General features: G+C 36.0%; 3 protein-coding genes and 1 pseudogene across 7 annotated transcripts; 2 read left to right on the forward strand and 2 right to left on the reverse strand.

The window, feature by feature from the left end:
- The first annotated feature begins 474 nt into the window (after positions 1-474).
- LOC129285369 (autophagy-related protein 2-like) lies at positions 475-11,739 on the forward strand. Of its 3 annotated transcripts, none has more exons than XM_054921030.1 (15): positions 475-902; positions 1,400-2,433; positions 2,716-2,864; positions 3,407-3,552; positions 3,695-6,868; positions 6,972-7,084; positions 7,818-8,025; positions 8,415-8,528; positions 8,705-8,812; positions 8,899-9,031; positions 9,914-10,092; positions 10,517-10,713; positions 10,818-10,923; positions 11,034-11,081; positions 11,458-11,739. In XM_054921030.1, the coding sequence occupies exons 1-13, from the start codon at positions 699-701 to the stop codon at positions 10,885-10,887; spliced, it is 5,829 nt and encodes a 1,942-aa protein (XP_054777005.1). In that variant the 5' UTR covers positions 475-698; the 3' UTR covers positions 10,888-10,923; positions 11,034-11,081; positions 11,458-11,739. The 3 variants fall into 3 exon arrangements, with proteins under 3 accessions (XP_054777005.1, XP_054777006.1, XP_054777004.1); XM_054921031.1 differs by having other exon boundaries at positions 10,818-10,893; XM_054921029.1 differs by having other exon boundaries at positions 476-902; positions 10,818-10,893; positions 10,982-11,081.
- A 1,367-nt stretch (positions 11,740-13,106) lies between these two features.
- On the reverse strand, positions 13,107-14,296 carry LOC129285373 (uncharacterized). Its single transcript, XM_054921035.1, has 2 exons — positions 13,620-14,296; positions 13,107-13,410 (listed from the first exon to the last, which is right to left on the reverse strand). Exons 1-2 carry the CDS (start codon positions 14,022-14,024, stop codon positions 13,375-13,377), a joined length of 441 nt encoding a protein of 146 aa, XP_054777010.1. The 5' UTR covers positions 14,025-14,296; the 3' UTR covers positions 13,107-13,374.
- A 3,194-nt stretch (positions 14,297-17,490) lies between these two features.
- Positions 17,491-19,020, forward strand: LOC129285374 (cell number regulator 1-like). Of its 3 annotated transcripts, none has more exons than XM_054921036.1 (5): positions 17,491-17,630; positions 17,759-17,941; positions 18,044-18,115; positions 18,396-18,605; positions 18,731-19,020. In XM_054921036.1, exons 2-5 carry the CDS (start codon positions 17,872-17,874, stop codon positions 18,808-18,810), a joined length of 432 nt encoding a protein of 143 aa, XP_054777011.1. In that variant the 5' UTR covers positions 17,491-17,630; positions 17,759-17,871; the 3' UTR covers positions 18,811-19,020. The 3 variants fall into 3 exon arrangements, with proteins under 3 accessions (XP_054777011.1, XP_054777013.1, XP_054777012.1); XM_054921038.1 differs by having other exon boundaries at positions 18,050-18,115; XM_054921037.1 differs by having other exon boundaries at positions 17,504-17,635.
- Positions 19,021-19,959: 939 nt separating this feature from the next.
- Positions 19,960-21,079, reverse strand: LOC129286075 (calmodulin-like protein 30; annotated as a pseudogene).
- Positions 21,080-21,125: the final 46 nt, after the last annotated feature.

Raw genomic sequence — 21,125 nt, forward strand, 5'->3', positions numbered from 1 at the left:
ATTCTATATAATTTAACAGTTATAACAATCTGGTACAATCCACGGAAGGATTCAAATTGTTGGATAATTAATTATTAACCAATTAATATAGATAATAATCTTAATAATTAATGATACTATAATTAGTAATATCTTTTTACCTTCTAATTCAAACACCAAAACTGAATAGATAGTGTCTGGATGTCAGATATAGATTTACAAAACTTTAACAGTATAAGAAATTTAAAAGCTAAAGTATCCAACGAATTTGACAGTTTTGTAGATTGCAGTTAACAGCATTGATAATGTTTTTTAATCTTCCTAGCCAGCCAACAATTTCCCTCAACAGCACTGGAAATTTTTTAAGAGGTTAAATTAAAATTCGGCGAGCTAGATGATTCTGTCACGGAAATGCAAAAGACCAAAAATTCTTGGAACTTTAAAATTAAAACAAACGTCATAATCTCCCGTCAATAATCATCTGTAGCCTCCGTTGTTGTGTTGTGTTTCATTTTTTAACACTCTCAGCCTCCCTGCGGTGCTTTCCATCGTGTTAGATGGAGCTTTATAGCCCATCCTGGAAAGCAACACCTTCAACCCCAACATCAATAACAATTCGAGTTCCAATTTTGCCGTTGCAATCGGTCAAGATATATCCCAAACCCTAAAACGCTGAAATTCCCCAAATTGTTGCTTCAGCCGCCGTTATCATTGCAACCATGTTTCCATGGAAAATTGCGAAGTCGGCAGAGGCGATGTTCTCCCGCTGGGCGACCAAGAGGGTTTGCAAATTTTTTCTGAAGAAGAAATTTGGGGAGTTTATTTTGGGGGATATTGACCTGGACCAGCTGGACGTGCAACTCACTCAAGGAACGATTCAGCTCAGGGATCTTGCGCTTGATGTGGATTACATTAATAACGAGGTATTTCTTGTTTTCCCAGTTTTTAAGGCGCGCAGATAGGAAGTTGAGAACATGTTATACTTCAGCTGCGTTAATTCGCGTGTCTGTGATATATTAATTTTCCTTAGCAGTTAGAATGAACTACTGTACCTGTATAGAATTCATTCCCTCGGTGTCAGGGAATCGGGTGCTAAAACTGAGGTTGCTGAACAGCTTTGATGCTCATTGGACATAGGTTTTTCAAGTGGTAAACGATCCACTAATAAATTGATCAGGTTAGAAGGTGGGAAAATTATGAAGTTGGTATATTTCACAAGTGTCAGAATTAGAAGTGGTTTGAATTCATGAATTAATTTTCACAAGTATGAAGTGCATGAAATTGGAATAGCTAGGGTTCTTTGGATGATCTTGATTTTATATAAAGTAGCTCTGATTATTTATTCTTAGCCGTTATTGTTAAATATCACCAGTAACATTTTTTTTTCGTTAACTTATTACTTTCTTCTCGCTTTTTACAGTTTAGCAAGGCAGCATCTTTAATGGTCAAAGAGGGATCTATTGGATGCCTATTGGTTAATATGCCTTGGAGTGGTAAAGGTAGTCAGGTTGAAGTGGATGGGCTTGAACTAGTCATTTCTCCTTCCACAGATAAAATTCCAATGGGTGATGAAACTTGTGTTACTGGCAGTAATGATACTGAGCATCTCGTGTATGGCTCATCTAGGACTGGCCAAGATGTAACTGATGATGCGCTAAAATCATCTTTGATGGATGTCCATGAAGGTGTTAAAACTATTGCAAATATAGTAAAGGGGTTGCTCACCTGCTTCCATGTGAAAATGGAAAATGTAATTTTTGCATATGATCCATCATTAGATAATGGAGACAAGAAAACAGAATGCCATGGGACCCTAGTTCTTCGCATTTCTGAAATAGAGTGTGGGACATGTTTGTCAGAAGATGCTGATTCAAATGCTGATGTACTTGGAATTAGCCGGTTAACAAATTTTGTGAGGTTTAAAGGAGCTATGTTTGAGCTTCTTAAAATAGACGAGGATGATAATTGTGCGTCTTCTTTATGTGAATTAGGAGCAGGATGTGGAGAACCTGTCATGACTGGGAAAAAAGAAGGATTTGGTGGGGAGGTGAAGTTAAGCATTCCTTGGAAGAGTGGGTCTTTAGACATTCGCAAAGTGGATGCAGTTGTTTCTGTTGATCCTATAGTCTTAAGATTTCAACTTAGCACCATTAAATGGTTCTTATGTGCATGGGAAAATTATGCTAATCTGGAAAAGAATGGACAAGTTTGTTCAAATCACAAATCAAGGGGATCTGCACAGCTGAAATCTACTTTGGTATGCCATTCGTCGAATTCAGTCTCTGTTGGCAGTGCTGATTACCACAATTTTCTGGATGATTCCTCTAATTTGACCTTGCTTGAACCCCATACTGAACCTTGGGTTCCTGAGTCTCGTCTTATATCAAATTGGGTACCATTTTCTGCTGATGTAAATCAGAAAGATGGTATTCGAGAACTTGATTTTGGGGCTAGGTAGGCTCTTTTCCTATATGCTATCATCTGGTTGCAATCACTTGAAATTCCTGTATAAATTTTCTGGTAACTGGATCCTCATTACTAGTTGAATGTGTGAGCATGCATATATTAAGTTTAGTGCTTACTGATAAAATATGGTTATATTGTGGTTTCTAATTTATTTTGGCTAAGTTAAGTCTGCATATTTCGCATCTTATAGGCCATTCCTAGATTTTTAATGACTCTTCAATGATCTGTTTGGCTGTGGTTAACTCTGTTGTTCTATTGGGATTCCTGCAGCGTGGATCAGTTTTTTGAATGCCTTGATGGAATACGGAGCTACCAATCAGCTTTAGGGAACAGTGGAATGTGGAACTGGACATGTTCTGTGTTTAGCGCTATCACTGCTGCATCCACCCTTGCTTCTGGATCTTTGCATACTACTTCTGGTACTTCATTTTGTTAATGTCTATAAGAATTAGTGGGCAGCTTAAACCATGCATTTTACTGTTCAATTTCTTTCACATCATGCTCTGTTATTATTATCTACTTACAGTCCCATTTCTAAGACCCATTTTAATAGCGCAGGTGAAGAACATAATTTGATGTTCTTGATTTTGTTAAGGAAAAAAGAACAAATCATGACATTCCAAAATTGTCCTTCATTAAAGTCTTTAACCTGTATACCAAAATCAAATTTTCTTCTTCATATTAAGAGAAAGAGGATTATAATTATGAAGACCATATTTGAAAATAATTAATAATTGCTTCATGCATTTTGTAAAGGGTTTTATATCAAGGACTATGAAAAGCTTCTCGAAGGGATATTACTAATAGGACTGGAGGTAGTATTAAATTTATAATTTGCCATCAATTTTGCTTATTGCAGTTTTTGTCTCAATGGTCAATGGATGCCAATATTTTCAAAATGTAAATTTTTTCCTTTTGTTGATGGATTTTTGGATACGAACTTTGGTTTATGCATGAACAGAGCAGCAACATGTGGAAACCAATCTCAGAGCAACTTTTGCTGGAATATCTGTTGTGTTGTCTTTCAGTGATGATCAACAGCACTGTTATGGGCTACACACTGATAATGTGGTTGCAGACTGCAATGAAATTCTTCTTTCTCTGAAGGTAATGATATAACGTAGCTATGCTCTATCCCACTCCAACCTCTGCTCATCTTAGGCTTTCTTTGCTTGTGAGACCTGGTTCTCTGCTATATGATTTTGAAACAGTCATCCTCTCTAACTTGAAATGCTTTGAATTTTAACAGGTATGCCCTCAAGTTACAATTGTTGAGGGAATGATGAAAAATATGGAAGTTGCTGCTTTTTTGAATTCTGGAATCGATGCTGTAGATTCTGGTTTACAAGGATATAATAATACTAAGAATCAAAGTGCTTTGTTTCAACATCTACAAGCTGAGGTCCTTGGGGCTCTACCATCATCGGTCTCTTGTGATCTAGGTCCTGATTCTGATTCTTTACTTGGATTAGCTGCAATGGACTTTCCATTGGGAAATAGTGATAGCTTATTGAAAGTGACATTGTTTAAAACATCTGGTGTCACCAATTGCAAATTCACTTTGCAAGCAAGTTCTGACGGAAGTCTAACTGGGCCAGTATCGTTTTCTTTGAGCCTGCCACCATTTACTTTCTGGGTAATTTTTTCTGTCATAAGCGTGTTCACTAACCTGCTTAGGGATGTTGAACAATCGGTGGAAGTGCCCAATAAAGCAAACAAAGATATGTATAAAGCCTCAGATAAGAAGGAAGGTTCTGATTCATGTGTAACATTGCTCTCCACACCAGAACGTTTGCATGGTGATATATCAATTTCTGGTGCAAGGGTAATACTGTGTTTTCCTTTAGAAAGAGGTGAAGATCATGAGCGTTTCTTTTCATGGAAACAGTTTATTGCTCTTGATTTTACTTCACCATCACCTTCGAAGAAGAGTTTCACTTCAGACTGTATTCCACCATCAAATGCAAGCTCAAAGAGGTGGTTTCCTTCAGCAGACGCAAAATCTCTGCAACTCAGTTTTAGTGATTTATGCATGTACTTGATTACATCAACAAGTAATGATTGCAGTAGAATCAGTTCCTGTAATTTGCAGGATGAAAAGTTTTCTGCTAGTCGCCTTCTGTCTGTTGACAGCCAACCTGGTTGTTACTCTGTTATTAATGTGGTTTGGCAGGAGGGTCTGGTGACTGGTCCTTGGATGACAAAGAAAGCCAGGTTGTTAGCAAATTCTGATCAATTCAGGAGCAGAGATGATTTTGTAGGAAGAGGCTATGAGTTTGCATCTGCATCAACGGTCAGAGATCTGGAGGAATTGAAATCTCAAACTCAACAAGAGATGATTCTAAGTTCATCATTTTTCATTCATGTTCATCTACCTCAACTTATGATCTACCTGAGTGATTCTCAATATAAAGATATACATCGCCTTGTACATCAGATGCTAAATGAATTGGAATGTGTGGCTTCTCAGTCAGTCACTGATGAGAAAGATTCTTTTAGTTCACAATCATCAGTGTTTGTGGAATGTGATTCTTTAGAAATTGTGATTAGCATGGAGACATCTGAGAGTATCAGGAGCTCATTGCAAAGTGAGCTTCCAGGATCATGGGATCGATTGAAACTGAAAGTTCAAAACTTTGATTTGCTGTCTGTCACAAATACTGGCAGTGTTAGGGGTGCCGAATTTTTCAGATTAACTCATGGTGAGGGCAAGTTGTGGGGTTCCATCACCAGGGCTTCTGATCATGATTTTCTTCTAATTACCAGTGACAACTCCGCAATGAAACGAGGTAATGGGGGAGGCTCTAATCCATTGTCCTCTAGACATGCTGGTTCTGATATCATACATTTGTCTGACCCAGAGATTTCCCATGTTTCTACATCTATAACTGTAGCATGTAGTACAGTTGTTGCTGTTGGTGGTCGCTTGGATTGGTTCAGTGCAATATCATCCTTTTTCAGTTTTCCCTCTTCTGATTCCAATGAAGCAGGTGATAATACTGTACCAGATGAAGATGTGAAAGGATGTTGCAGGACTGACTTTGTTCTCAACTTGATTGATATTGCATTATGCTATGAGCCCTATGTGATGAATCCAGTGGTTCACAGTGAAGTCAAAGATTCTGAGTCTGACTTCTCTTATTCCAATGAGGATATGGGTGATCAACATGCTTCTTGTCTATTAGCTGCATCCTTGTTGACACTTTCAACTACATCTTTGGGAGATTCAGTTGAGAATTGTTATCAAATTAGAGTACAAGATCTGGGGCTTCATGTGGTGTCAGGGACAAATACTCTTTGTGGCACTTATAGCGTAGAGCATCTTCAGAAGGTTGGTTTCATTAAAGTTGCACAGGAAGCAATTATGGAGGCTAATTTTAAAACCAACTGTGCCAGTGGTATTCTTTGGGCTGTTGAATTGTCTAATTCTCACATGCTTGTCGAAACTTGCCATGATACAACTGCTAGCCTGATTCGTTTGGGTACTCAACTTCAACAATTATTTGCCCCTGATGTGGAGGAATCAATTGTCCATTTGCAAAATAGGTGGGATATTGTTCAACAGGCCAAGATGAGGAACCTTGATTGTGAAACTAATAACCCTAGCTGTGATACCCTGGCAACAGCTTCTCAACAATGCCCTTCTAAGGCATTTTTGGAGGATGGATCTAGAATGGCTGGCTTAATGGATGAGATATGTCATGATGCATTTCAAGTGAATAACAATAGTACATTGCAGCCTTGTTCTTCTGAAACAGGAATTTACTTGCCACTTGATGGTATCTTTATTGATGATATGAATCAGATGAGTATGGATGAGCCTGAGGTCCTCTCTCATAAAGGATTCTTGTCTGAGTCAATGCCTGTAATGGGAGCAGAAGGTAATCACGCTTTGTTTTCACAGGAGGGTTTCTTTCCAGAGGTTATTGAAGAATATTTTCTCTCCGACTTATGCCCCCTGCCTGAAATATCGATGGATATACATTCTGAGGGACTACATAGATACAAGAAGAGCAATGTGGAAGGTAGAGATATTGAAAGAGGAAGTGGTGGATGGTATCAGGGCAACTCTCTAAAAGTTGTAGAAAACCACATTTCAGAGAAAAATGAACAAACTGAACTAAAACATTCTGCAGATGGCTTACTCCTATCTGATGATAATTCCTTGCGAAATAAGGCCTGCGGACGTGTGATTCTTAAGAAAATTGATCTAGAGTGGACAATATATGGTGGTTCTGACTGGCCAATGGAGAATGGACAGCATTCTGGGAGAGATACAACTGTTTGCTTGGAACTTGCATTGTCTGGGGTGAAATTTCAGTATGATATATTTCCAGTTGGTGGAGTAAGTTTATCCAAGATGTCTGTGTCTGTTCAAGATTTTAAACTGCATGACAGAAGCAGCAATGCTCCGTGGAAGCTGGTAGGAGTGAAAACATAAATGCTCTGAAATATTGTCCTTTTATTTTAGTCTTTTCACACTTGTAAGGTCAAATTTTTATGATTCTCTACTTTTTGAATTGAAGGTGCTAGGATATTATGATTCAAAAGGCCACCCTAGAGAATCTTCCTCAAAAGCGTTTAGATTGGACTTGGAGGCTGTCAGACCAGATCCTCTAACTCCTCTTGAGGAGTATAGGTATGATATTTAATATTCATGTGATCTGTTTTGCATGCATGCAATCAATTACAGCACTAAACCATGGAAGTTGCATCAACTACCTCAATGATTTCTAGAATTTGGGGTCTTGTTGGGTAGGTGTCCCATCGTGATGTTGGTATGTGAGATTTTAAGCCTCATTCAGTAGTACTTCGCAGAAAGTTGATGGAAAACAGATGATAATATTTGTATGTTTGAGTTTTTTTTTTTTTTATGATCATTTGATCTTATCTAGTTTTCAATGATCTAATTATTCTTTTGCCAAAACAGATGCCAATATCTAACTTACGAGCTAGGATTATGGATAGGGATTAGGTCCTTGGCTTCTTTATAATTGAAATGTTTGAGGTGAAGATCAAAGGACATCCTCCACAAATTGGGTGCTAAAAGTATGACTATTGTCCAAACAAGACAAGAAAAGAAAACTAACAGATTGTAGTGCATAACAAATTAGTGGCCCTCACATATGGTAAAATATGACCTAATAGTTGGTCATGTCAAAAGTTTCATGTTTCTTTTCTTTAATAATCTGGACATGTTTGTTTGTTTGCCTCATTTGGATAAAAAGGATCTGTTTGGAAATAATTAATACTTAGCTTTGATTCTACCAGATGGAAATCTTTATTCATCTAAACAAACATGAACTTATGAAGGAACTACTATGCGTTAAGTTCTTCAAACAGCAATTAAGTGTCTTTATGCCTCTTTTCAGGTTACATCTCGCCTTCCTTCCTATAAAATTGCATCTACATCAATCCCAGCTTGATTTTCTTGTTGGGTTTTTTGGGGGTAAAAGCTCATCACCTGATCAATCTCCTGATCACCATCAAGATGTGGAGGATTCACATATTTTGCTAGAAAGGAGGAAAAATCTTGTATATAATTCTATTGCACGTGAGGCATTGCTTCCTTACTTCCAGGCAAGTAGCGTTCTGTTTTCCTTGTCTCGTTAAATCTATAGTTTCTTGGATTTCTTGTATATAATTCTATTGCACGTGAGGCATTTCTTTTTTTTTTTCCTTTTTAATAATTTAGTGTGCTGTATTTATTTGAAAAGAAGTGTAAAAATCTAATCAATGTGTTTTTACAACTAACTTTAGAAAGGCTTTTCCCTATATAATTCGTCATGTTGCTATGATCAATTATCTTAACTTATTAATCGATTTTATGGTGAGGGACCTGTTTGAGAAGATTTATGATCTAGTCAGCATCTAACTCTACCTTGATCTTATAGAATGTTTGGACAGTCTTCCCTGGAGTTGTTCTAACTTATCATAAAAGCATATTTATATATTGATTTTGGTTACAGAAGCTTGATGTAGGGCCTATCCTTGTCCGGGTGGACTACAGTCCCCATCATGTAGATCTAGCTGCATTGAGATGTGGGAAGTATGTGGAACTTGTAAATCTTGTTCCCTGGAAGGTAATATTTGCTCCTTTTGTCCTGTTTCTATTAGGAGTACAGCTTCCCTTGTGTTTATTTCATTTACTGCTTAACTTGCCACCTGATAGTTTGGTGTTGAGCATCAATTATTGCCTTATCAGTCATAGGTCGCGTTGTTGGAAATATCTGATAATATGCTTACTTAATTTGGCCAGGGGGTTGAGCTAAATCTGAAGCATGTTGATGCAGCTGGCATCTATGGATGGGGCAGTGTTCGTGAAACAATTGTTGGGGAATGGTTGGAAGATATATCTCATAATCAGGTTTAGTGACAGAAATTATTTTCCTTCTTCTCGTGAGGATTCTTTCCTCTTGATTAATGGTTTTTATCTCATACTTCAATCTGTAGATTCATAAAATACTGCGGGGCCTTCCTGCTGTACGGTCATTAATTGCAGTGGGAGATGGTGCTGCTAAGCTGGTTTCATCCCCATTAGAGAACTACAAGAAGGAGCGGAGGGTGCTCAAGGGTATGCAGAGAGGTATGCTAGATAACACTATCTTTGTGATTCCTCTGTATAATTTGTCTTCTTTTGGGAAGAAAAAGTAGGGATCACAAGTAACAGTAGGTTTTTCTCAATTTTATTTTAATTATTGATTATTGATTTCTTAAATCATGTTTTGAACTGAACAATCTGCTGGTAGGGCAAGCAATTTTGAAAGCCAATATTTCCTCATGTATGTGGTGGCTCCCAAAAAAATATGGGAATATAGGACTTCTGCTCTCACTCCACTGTTGCTGGACTCTTCAACTGTTGAATTTTAGTATTTATACTATTACACTTATTAGCATGGTTATAGAATCTGGTACATGTATAGTAAATTTCAAAATTAAATGTAAAGTATGAGAGATATCAGTTATGGTTGAATAGGCATTCATGCCATCACACCAACTGTGGTCAATAGGGTATTCATTTAGTTCAACCAACTCAACAAATATTTTCATATATGTTTTACAGTATGTTGAAAACTTTATAAAGTGCGGTAAGGTCTCAATGTTTATTAAATTTGTATTTGAAACAGCTTAATATTTATTTACATTTATAGCAATCTTTTGCTCGAGGGTGAAACTTCCATTTATAAGGAGATTATTCTGGCTTTGTTAGCATGTCTGAAAGTGTGCTTTGGGGTTAGGGAAATGTGGACCCCCTTTTTGCTAGGAAAAACAATCATGTTTTTACTAGTCAATTTGTTTTGCGTCTATGTTAGCAAGAATTGGACGATTTCATTTTTGCTGCCCTTTTTCCTTTACCAACATCTGCGTTAATTTTAACTTGTGCAAGACTTGTTTATTTTTCTGGGCATTAATGATTCTCTTCTATTTTTTTGTTAGTTGCCATCATAATGGTCAATCTGCTTTGTAGGTACAATTGCATTTCTTAGAAGCATTTCTGTTGAAGCTGTTGGACTTGGAGTACATTTAGCTGCGGGAGCCCATGACATTCTGTTACAAGCAGAATATATACTCGCTACTTCTGTAGCATCGCCGTTAACAGACATTCGATCGAATCAGCCTCATGATGCCCGCCATGGTATTAAACAGGTGAAGTTTCAAGCAAGTTGGTATCTATACTTCCTTCTCACATAATTGGATGTTTTGTTTAACCTAATTCCTGCATTTGTTGAATGAAAAAGGAGGAATGATGTCAGCTCCCTCCCTGCTGCTTGTGTATTATTCTGTTTGCCTCAAGGATGATCCCTCACCCTCTGCCTTCATGATCTTCTTTTGCTTCAACAATCATCTCCTCCTATCCCCCCGGGGCTTGGGGGAATGGAATTTTGTATCTTATTGAGAACATGTTTGCGTGCACATGAATGTTAATATTCTCATCAGAAGAGTCCAAATTGATTGGCCCTCCTGTGGAAGTTATCTTCTTAGACATGCTTATTTTAAAGCAAAATAGTATTTGTTTCAGAAAATGAGGTTTTTGGCTAAGCTTTTGCTAAAGCACTTATTGATTTCTCAGGCTTATGAGAGCCTCAGTGATGGCCTGGGAAAATCTGCTGCTGTGTTAGTTCAGAGCCCCTTGAAAAAATATCAACGCGGCTCAGGTGCAGGGCCTGCCCTGGCAGCTGCTATTCGAGCAGTTCCTGCAGCTGCCATAGCTCCTGCTTCTGCTTGTGCTAGTGCTGTACATTATGCTCTTCTTGGCATCAGAAATAGGTCAGATAAAATTGTCTTGATTTGAAGTAATTCTTGTTTTAGAGTTCCATATTTTAGCAATTCCCAAATAATTTGGAGTTTATTTACCGACAAATTTTTTTCAGCCTTGATCCCGAACGTAAAAAGGAGTCCATGGAGAAATATTGTCCATCACAACCTTGGGAAGAAGACTGATTACAGGTGCCATTGGCTACAGATGATTGTCTCTTGGTAATGCATTCATGGTGTTACAACTATGGAATGAAATGTTTCTTAATTCTATGTGCAGAATATCATATAAGGAAGGATTGACTGATTGTTCCTTTTGCTTCACTGACCAGGCGAGGAGATCCGAAGGGCTCTCCATGGAGTGAGGTGTCATGTATCATGTGAGTTGGGCCTCTTTTCTAGCTAACATATTTTTGTGTTAAATCATATATTATTATATTGGGAAGATTTATTTAGAAGGAATAAAGAACTGCATCAATAATATCAAGTGGAGGAGCACCAAGTTATGGGACCGTTAGCTGAGTGTTTTTACCAAAGATAACAATAATGATAGTTACAATCAAGCTAATTTTTTTCTCTTACCATTCTTTTGGTTTTTTTTTTTTTTGGGGGGGGTACTTTTTTCCCTCATGATTCTCATAATGAACAATTTGAGTCTGTATGTGATGTCTTGTGATAATCACTTGAGATGAATAATATCTGAAGTTTCATTGGATCTTTCTCATGGTATTAATTGAATCTTTTGATTGGCTGCAGATGTATAGTAGTGGGACCAGTTAGCGTATTCTTTTGTCAGAGGAATTGTAAATGCTGTAAATAATGGAGAGTGCTTTCTATTCTCATTATCTGGGGATATCTTCTAAGCATAGGGCTTCCATTTGCAATTTAGCATAACTAACTGTGTACATAATATCATTCTTTTAATTTCAAGATATCAATGTATATTGCCGTTATTTTTTTTTTTGTAAATAGCACACGCTTGTTACTATGCTTCCAATTGTATAATTTTAGAAGAGATTGTAGAAGAATGATTTTGAGTATTTGGATTACTGATTTTGCAGGGCATTTCATTGTTTTTTTGCTTGTGATTGAGTTGGCAAGCATATCGATAACAATGCAGAAAACTATTTATTATTGATTTTTATGCCATTAGAAATTGCGATCAAGGTCAAGGGCAATTCATAAATCTGTAAAGCATTTTTATTTTTCATTAAATGTACGCATGTTCTGTTATTAATTATTATTGAGACCTGGCTATGATGGATGGAAGGCTTCACCATGAGATGACTTTAATTAACGCTCAATTTTTCCCCAAATCGCAAGAAAATGTTTTGATTATAATTTAAAATGGATACTTATTGTTAGGTGTTTTGTTTATGTTGAAAAAATTTAGCTGAATGCATTAATTTTGAATACTATCTTCCCTAAATGGTCAATTAAAGTCGGTTAAAGCATGTATTTTATGTTCAAAAGTATTAAATATTTGGATAGTGTAATTAATATAGTTTTTTAAAGTATATATTTAATAATGGGTGTAGTTAATAATTTTTTTTAATTAAGACAGTTTATTAAATAAAAGTAAATATATAAAAATTTATAATTTTAAATATCATCAATTAACTTGGTTAGAATGTACATTAATTACAAATATTTTATACTTAACAAGGAGAGTATTAAATAATTCAATGTGACGTATGATCTTAAGAGATTAGTTTTATAGTTACTGATTATGAGGATATTTTAGGTTAACCAACAAAAAATATTAAATGCAATAATATTTATATTACATGTTTTAGACCGCATGATTCATATTCACAATGAAAGTAGTAATCCTTATCAAAAAAAAAAAAAAATTGAAAGTAGTAATCTATCCAATGAGTGTTGCTAAAACGAAGTGCCAAATTATGCAAATTATTCCTTTGGCTATGCAAATTAAGAATTCTTGTTCCATCTCATCTTCAGCCCAACATGACATGATGGTAAAGGGCTGGAAGGGGTGCCAATTTTTGAGCTGAAACCTTCCCAATGTGATTAAAAAAAAAAAGTCAAAAGCTTATAATATCCTTATGTCACGAATTCAAGATTCTTTCAAATCATATGCATGAAATTTTAACAAGTCGGTATGCTCGTTTTAAAATACTAAGGTTCCTAGGTGCTGTTAAAATAAAAATGATTCAGTCAAGTTGAAGTTCAGCTGTTCAAAGATTACTGTTGGTTTCTTCTCAGTTGTGGTACAAGAACAGAAATTACAAATTTCCTTCTATCTCGTTTCGCATTTTTCTCTAACAGTGGAAGACAGATAATCTATCACCCAGCATTTGTTTCACTAACTTTTTGAAAGAATCTGATAACGAAGAAGTAATACATGTCTCGGCAGACATATAACAATAACTTGTTGCTAGAAAACGAGTGGTCGATCCCTCCATAAGGAATTGGACATATTACATATATAAACCAATAACGATCTACTACTGCAAACATTTGTACAATGATCAAACTGCTAAAGGTACCATGCATCTTTCTACTTCTAGTTAATGGATAAGAAACATCACTTAATTTGCAAGTCTAGTCTAGATTTTTGTGAATAAAGTCAGCACAAATTCTAACAAACCCCTCGGAAAATCTTCACAAGAATGAAACTCCCTCCTGGAGATTCGACCAATAATATAAAGTTCAGCACATCTTCTGACCACCTCCATAAAATAGTCCCTGTGACAAAGTAAAGCAACTGGTTTAATAATATCTATGTCTGCAAAATTTACTACTCTATATCCCACCGCTTAGCACATAATAGTAGTGAACAGAAAAGGGACACATTTACACTCAAATAGGTTTAAGAGCAGATGATGTCTCTCTCTCATCAAATTGGGTTCAATTCTTCAAATTAACAGCCAATACGAAAACAAATTTCTAATTACCTGATTGTCTTTGCTAGGCCTTTCATTTTCAGCTACTCTCTGCAGAAACCCATCGGTACTGCAACTCTTCTTATCCTTGTTAGAAGTACTCTTTCTTAAGCCCAGCCTCTCCTTCCATCTGCTTGAGCTCTTCGGTACTCTTGGCAATACGTCATCGTACGAGTCATCACTCACAAGAAGCTCATCTCTCAGAGTAGTCGTCATCTTCTTGGACGTCATGGATTTGTTGTTGGGCAAAAGCATGCCTTGGGAAAACACTTCATCTGCTGAGATCATGGCATAGTTCTTCACACAGAATTCGAAATCCGAAGACACAGGAGCTTCTCTGTAAATGTTTTCACGCTTCATATTGATGGCTTGCTGGGCATCCACAAAATCACTGGAGAAGGAGATTCTTGGGTCCATAGTCGAATGAAGTAGCAAGTTAGCTAGCTTGAAAGAAGCAAAAGGATAATGCACTAGATACACAGTGCAACAAGGGTTAGTGATATTGTTGCTTTTAGTTTAGACATGTTTAAGCATGGCATGGGCAGTTTCATGTGAGGGTTAGGGCAACTTTCGCTTTTTGTGTTCCTTCAAGTTGAAGGGCTGGATTTCACATGAAGATGTTTGGACATTTATATATAATGTGGGGATGGATTCTCGTGTTTAGTTCCTTTTAGTGGACATAACATGTTGCTTGGATTTGTCATTTTATGCTAGGAATGTGGGTCTCGTATTCACTTTAGTTCTTTTGGGATATATAACAAAAACAATTATTGACCCATCGCAAGAAATATGTTTAAAAATTAATGGGTGATACTAATAATAAGGACACAACTTATGCCTGTGATTTTGACTATTGAGTCTATATAATGGCCTTTTGTTAATTAAATAACTAAAATCTAAAAGCGTCCCATTATAGTTTTATTTATAATGTTTGAGTTAAGCAATGCAGGAATTGAATCTCTTTCAAACATGAGCTATGTCCTATGAGGCAAACTTGTTCTTGATATACAAATTCTACAAGTTTACAAGCCTAGCTACTTTATAAAATTTATACTCGAGCTTAATGCTTTACAAAAGTACTTTCGTTAACTTGGCTAATAAAATTTCCAATCATAAAAAGATACTTTTTTTCCCCTGACCCAGCTTTGAAAAAGTAAATAATAAAGGTGTTGAAGGGGAAAGAAGTGAACTTAGTAAAACGAATTAACATGGAGTTGAATTTTTAATATGAGGATTTGATTTTCACTTTGATGAAATAGCTAGAAGATGCTCAGTATTTGAATTTTGAAGGCCATGTGGGCTTGAGATTCCTAATTAACAAACAGAGCATTGCTATACTCTTCCTTTTGTATATTTTAATAAGAAAAAGATAGTTGTAAGCACAAGGATGGAAAATGTATATACGTACAAAGCATGCAACTTTAACTCCATTATTATATATACTCCTTAATGATAATTCATTTGTCAAAAGAATCTTTCTCTGTTGAAACTAATATATTGACCTTCACGTGTCTCCTTTTCATGTGCCTTTCACATGTATGTTTACACACACACACACACACACGCACACACACACTCCAAATAACTTTCTAACGCGATCTAAATCTACATAAACATCAAGTAAACTAAATTAATCCCATTTAAATATGTTAAATTTTTGTTGATGCTTCATGTTTTAGTGTTTGGCATCTGTAAACACGTATGTAATGGTCAAATCCTGGACGTTGCATAAACGTCCTCATAGGTTGCATGACAGAAGGTTAGGACTGAGAGCTTGTCTCCCTTTTGGTCTCCTCTTGACCTGGCAAAGCTTGTCTCTTGCAATCCATTTGCTTTTAATTTCTTAATTAATTATTCTGATTAATATCATAATTAAGCATTCTCAAAGCTCGAGGCTCATTTTACTATGTCAGATCAAGAAACCCTTATTTTATTCGTTGGGTTCTCTGAATCTTGCCCTGATAGCAACCTGCAGTTAATTATAAGCAATTCACATTTCATCTCTCTCATCAGGGGGAATAGTTCATACAACGTACTCATCAGCTTCATCACTTTCCATTAACTTCATGTTTAGTATCACAAAATGATTGAAACTAATTATAAAATTTGTGGAGCTGATTGAAATTAAGAAGTTCAAATTTGTAATGTTGCATGACAGATAACAGATCTATATATTAAGCAATGAATTATGATGTTAAACTTGCTTATATATATGATTAGAAGTGAAGTTAATTGAAGGTTTACATTTCCGGCTCAACAAGCTATATGCATGTATACATTCTTTGTATGCACAAAAATGTCACTGAACCCCTGACACAAGTGATGATGACTTAATAATGAAAGCCATATTTAGAGATAAGAACATATTCGCACTTCCTCGAGACATTCGAAACCTATGGATCTGAATAAAAAAACAAAAGCAAAAAGATATGAGAAAGATGAGAGCCGCACTTTATAGCTAGAGTCTACACTAAGCTAAGCCGTTTCTGAATGATTATGTCAACCTACGAAAGCAACGAATTAATTTCACTTTCACAGGCACCACATTTAAAGGTGACTGATCGCCATGTAGCATCACATAATTGGATCGATCTTCATTAAATATTTTTCACACATTGTATTATATTGTTGTGTTAAGAGCCTGGTCGTAAATAACTTTGCTAGCTGTTCTCGATTCCAATGATCAATTTTATCGAAATAAACTATCAAATTTACAGCAAACCGAATTGTTTGTTTAGGTGAACAGCGAAATTCATTCCGCAGATTCGGTAAATCTAGGTATTACTTTCCAGAAGACGATCAGGTAGCAAGGGTTCAATTATTATTATTATTCAAGGTTAGGCAGAAACAAGCTGGTCGTACATTGGGTTGAAAACAAAAGGAAAGGAGAAGAATAATGATACTGTGGATTGTGCATTAATGGGGGAAAAAAACCTGATCACTGATGACAATGATCGCTTGCTAGAAACGAAGCGTTACTCAAAAATATACCGCTAATTTAGAACAAGTTACAGCACGCTGGACTCGGGTTGAGATACGTCATATAAAGTTAAGTTGGTTGCTGTTTCGTTTGCCAGTAGATATGTACTGAAGATAGAAAAATAATTCAAGGAGGAACTACTGGGGTAAGAGTTCATGGAATTATAAATTTTATTTTGATATGTACAAACAAGACATTGCAACTTGGTTAATAAATCAACTTATGACAACAATCCTCACGGTAAGGTTGATTACATGAATTGCATAATATAATTATGTTTGATTAATAATCAAACTTTTTAATATATTATTAACAAAAAGATCTAAAAAAATTAACGAAACGTGATAATATTACCTCTGTTCCCCTTGGATTTCCTTATTTCTATTGGTTTATTTTATACTGTTTTATTCTCATCTCATAAACTACAGGTCTGCGTGAATGATGACACCCAGGAAAAGTTTTTGCCTGCAAATGTCTTACATATATATATATATATATATATATTTCCAATGATTTGCTTGGATAGAGACTAATGGTTACCTATAATAAGAACAGAGTTAGTTTTGGTTAGTAATAACGAAACGCATGTGTGAGTATCTCTCTATATATAATCACATTATTTAAAAATGGTTTTTTACAAGTGAATCCACAGTCACAAGAAGCCAGTTGACAGCAAAATTGTGCCACCATCACTTCCTTGTAAATCCAAGCAACTTGATCTACTAATTTTGCATTGACTCAAATTAATTCACAAGAAGGTTACTGTCAAGCCAATTTAAAAAAAAAAAAAAAAAACTCATTCTGGTTGACTCAAAAATTGACTGATCGCAATATAACATTAATAAATGATTTCTCATGTTCCACCTTGCATTTGATAAATCAGTTAATCATAGAGTATCATCTTTGAATGTTGAAAGCCTATCCTGGCACTTAATGACCAAGTCAACCAGATCATGACTGAAAATGAGGATTGCTTATCCTCTTCCTTTCATCTTCCTGCAGTGAGATTGTTCAAGGAAATTGCAGAGCCAAGAAGAAGCCGGGTAATGTAATGCCTACATCTTTAATTTCCATGAAATCGCACATATTAGGTTAATGTTATTATATTAGACTAAGCTGATTCTATTTATATGCTGCCATATTAACCTCTGGATATCTGCTAAATTCTCAGAAACATATGTATCCTACAATAGATGAGCCAGAGATATATTCAGGTATAGCCGTCCAAGTTATGTCCTTCCAAATTATGGGACTCCACAAATTTCTTCTGCTCCTCCCATCATCATGAGGCATTCTGTCGCCACTCCTCAGTGGTCAAGTGATCTTTTCCATTGTGTTGATGATCCTTCACTATGTAAGAAACCTAGAAATTAATTGTGTGTGTGTGTTTGTGTGTGTTCAACTTTTGCTATTCCCAATTCACATGTTAACTTCGCTTCTTCTTTTTCTTCTTAAGGTTTAGTCACTTGCTTCTGCCCTTGTTTAACGTTTGGACGCATTGCAGAGATTGTAGATAAAGGCACTCCGTGTAAGCCACTGCAGAATCACGATCTTTGGTTTAATCTGATGCCAATTTGTCTTCAATTTATAGTATGAAATGTTTTTATTCACTATGAAACAATCTTTTAGCCTAAAAAAAAAAAAGAAATCCTGTGGTAGAGTTTATGGATTTGAAGCTGAATCTAGATCAAACCATAGAGAGGTAAACTTTAATGACCATATTAACAAAATTTACAAGATGATGGTTTGAAGTTGCTTGCGTAATTAAGCAATAACTTTGGCTTCCTTTTGATTTTAATTATGCGCAGCTTGTTCTTCTAGTGGTCTTTCTTATGGGTTATTGGCCCTCACTGGACTTGCATGCCTGTACTCTTGCAATTATCGATCAAAAATGAGGGCACAATATGACTTACCAGAGGCCCCATGTATGGATTGCTTGGTTCATTTCTGCTGCGAAGCTTGTGCTCTGTGTCAGGAATATAGACAGCTGAAAAATTATGGATTTGACCTCAGCATAGGTAATTTACAGAGGATGATCCATTGAACAATCAAAGTGCTTGTTGTTCTTAGTGTTTAATGATGTTTTTTTTTTTTTGGGTAAACATGCTAATGATTTGTTGTTGGACAATGGGTTGAAGTATAGGGTGGGAAGCCAACATGGAAAGGTCAAGAAGGTTTGCAGTTACAGTAGCCCCAGCTCTTCCACCTGGCATGACAAGATGAAAGTGAATGCATTTTATTGGGAGCTTTTTTTTTATTTTTGGTGTGTGTGTGGCTAGCGCGGGGCCTCTTGATGCTGATTCAAACTTTGTGTGAGTTCTCTGTGCACTTAGGTTTGAGTGCTTTTTGTCAATATGAAAGCAAAATAAAATGTGCTCCTAACACCAAAAGAGAAAAAGAAAAAGAAAAATCCAGTTATGTTTCTTTTGCCTAGTCGGCCTTGCATTCTCTCTCTCTCTCTTTCTTTGGTGTAACAGATTTTTGGTGAGAGGGCCAACAAAAAAGAAACTCCCTCGGAAAGTAAAATAATATTAGTTAATGTTCTAAATTATCACATCTAGAGAAGCTATCCCTTGCGTGGATCGGCTTGCAATGGAAATTCATAAAGTGGATTATGTTGTCCTTTCCTTAATCACAATTTTGTGAGTCTCTGCTCTCTGTGTTGCCTTGATCTGGCCTTTTCTGGAAAAAAAAAAAAACAAGAATTATCACATTTACAATGTAAAAACTTATAAAGTAACTCACTTGGTTTCAACCAATGACTAGTGAAAAAATGACTATTTAAACCGTCATTTCTGAACCGGGTCTACTCGTGAGCTGCAATTAAAAATATCTAGTTGTGATGATTAACAAAACATTGAGTGAATGAGATGCCATTAAAAATTTCAGGGTTTTGCCCCTCTATTTTGACACAACATATTTCGCAGTGACTCTTTACTGGGGTGAAAATACGGCACGAGAATTAATTATATGATTTTAAGATGTTTATATTTCATCTCATAACATTGTAAATAAATAAAAATGCATAAAACTGTTTGTCCAAATAACGTCAGGACTCGCCTGCTTGATTGTTCCTTCCTCTAATCCCAAGAAAATGAGAATAGCAGCAAAAGTAACCCATGTACTAAGAGTTCACAAGCATTTATCATCATCATTATTATTTACAATTTACGAGTGGGGAATATCTTTCATCCTTTAATTTTAAGCTATACTCCCATTACGGTTTTGCCCGTGTCTTCTATTAAAAAAAAAAGAAAAGAAAAGCTACACTCCCATTCCATAACATAGAAAAGTCTTCAGATACATATGGTTTATAAAAGAACATGTAAACCAATCCTGTGAAGAGCATAAAAGCATGTCACGCATAACAAGACAAACTGTTTACATATTTGTGCTTTTAATTTCATAACTGGTATCCAGAGTAAAATAGTGAATGAGAGTCGCTCAATGAATCTAAATTCACTCTTACTCCTGTTTTCTCTCTTTCCAAATTCACCTTGTGCATTGACAATGGCCAGTGATTCAGCCCCGTGTCAAGGATTGAGTCATCATGACCAGGAACTCATCCATGTCAACCATACCATCTCCATCAGTGTCCAGAGCCCTCACCATTTTGGTGCAATCATCAAGATTGCAGGCCTATTTGGATATCCTTTTAGAATTAATTTTAAGTTCAAAATCATAATTTTAAAAATTTTTATCCAAACATCTCAATTTTTTCAAATTCCATTTGATTTTCAAAATTTCATTTGGAATAAGCTAAAATTTGTTTCATTTTAAAAAATTAATTCTGAATATTATTAACTTGTCACTTTAAATAGTAGAATTACTCACTCAAAATTGATTTTAAAAAAAATTATCCAAACATTATCAACTTTATCACAATCAATTTTTAAAAATTTATTCAAACACTATCATATTTTAATAATCAATTTTTTTCAATTGAAATCCAAACACACCCTACGTCTTTCTCCCAGCCTCCCCAGCACATCCTGAACTTCCTCTGCTGCAATCTTCCCATCACCATTTTTATCAAATGCCCTGAATGCCTTTTCTATGTCCACCCTTCTAACCCCACCACCCACCTTCAGGGCTTCCATAAACTCCTCGAAACTGATAAAACAGTCTCCGTCCAGATCGACCACCCGGTTCATGAGCTAAGTTTCCCCCCATTTCTAGAGATTTCAGAGTGGCCTTGTACTCCTGCTGAGAAATTTTCCCGTCCCTGTTGGAATCAAATTTGTCAAATACCGGCTTCATCTCATCTGTGCTTGGCTCAAAAGCCCGTTTCAGTCCAGAATTGAGCCTTTTTGGGGAGGAAAGCGGATGAGATGGCGTGCAGGTACTTTCTCCTTGAGAGGTTGTACTGGAAATCAAGGAATCTAGTACTTGAAATTTTTTTACCACAACGGTGGATTGGTCTGATCGGTTGAATGGAAGAAGAATAACGTCTTTATATTAGAGGTGGAAACTGGAAGTGGTGAGTTCCCATTTCTTCCACTGGACATCATGCAAATCTTGGGTTATCAGTTATTTCT

The sequence above is a fragment of the Prosopis cineraria genome, unplaced genomic scaffold (genome assembly GCF_029017545.1).
Source record: "Prosopis cineraria cultivar Desert tree isolate PC_DT_omini unplaced genomic scaffold, ASM2901754v1 PC11, whole genome shotgun sequence".
NCBI lineage: Eukaryota > Viridiplantae > Streptophyta > Magnoliopsida > Fabales > Fabaceae > Prosopis > Prosopis cineraria.

Bases quoted from the DNA above. Each gene is read 5' to 3' on its own strand.
- LOC129285374 (XM_054921036.1), top strand. From the start codon at position 17,872: ATGAGGCATTCTGTCGCCACTCCTCAGTGGTCAAGTGATCTTTTCCAT. The intron at 17,942-18,043 runs GTAAGAAACCTA...TTTCTTCTTAAG, and splicing joins TGTTGATGATCCTTCACTAT to GTTTAGTCACTTGCTTCTGC. The intron at 18,606-18,730 runs GTAATTTACAGA...GTTGAAGTATAG, and splicing joins TGGATTTGACCTCAGCATAG to GGTGGGAAGCCAACATGGAA.
- LOC129285373 (XM_054921035.1), bottom strand. From the start codon at position 14,024: ATGGACCCAAGAATCTCCTTCTCCAGTGATTTTGTGGATGCCCAGCAA. The intron at 13,411-13,619 runs GTAATTAGAAAT...ACTTTGTCACAG, and splicing joins GGCCTAGCAAAGACAATCAG to GGACTATTTTATGGAGGTGG.
- LOC129285369 (XM_054921030.1), top strand. From the start codon at position 699: ATGTTTCCATGGAAAATTGCGAAGTCGGCAGAGGCGATGTTCTCCCGC. The intron at 3,553-3,694 runs GTAATGATATAA...GAATTTTAACAG, and splicing joins AAATTCTTCTTTCTCTGAAG to GTATGCCCTCAAGTTACAAT. The intron at 9,032-9,913 runs GTATGCTAGATA...TCTGCTTTGTAG, and splicing joins GCTCAAGGGTATGCAGAGAG to GTACAATTGCATTTCTTAGA.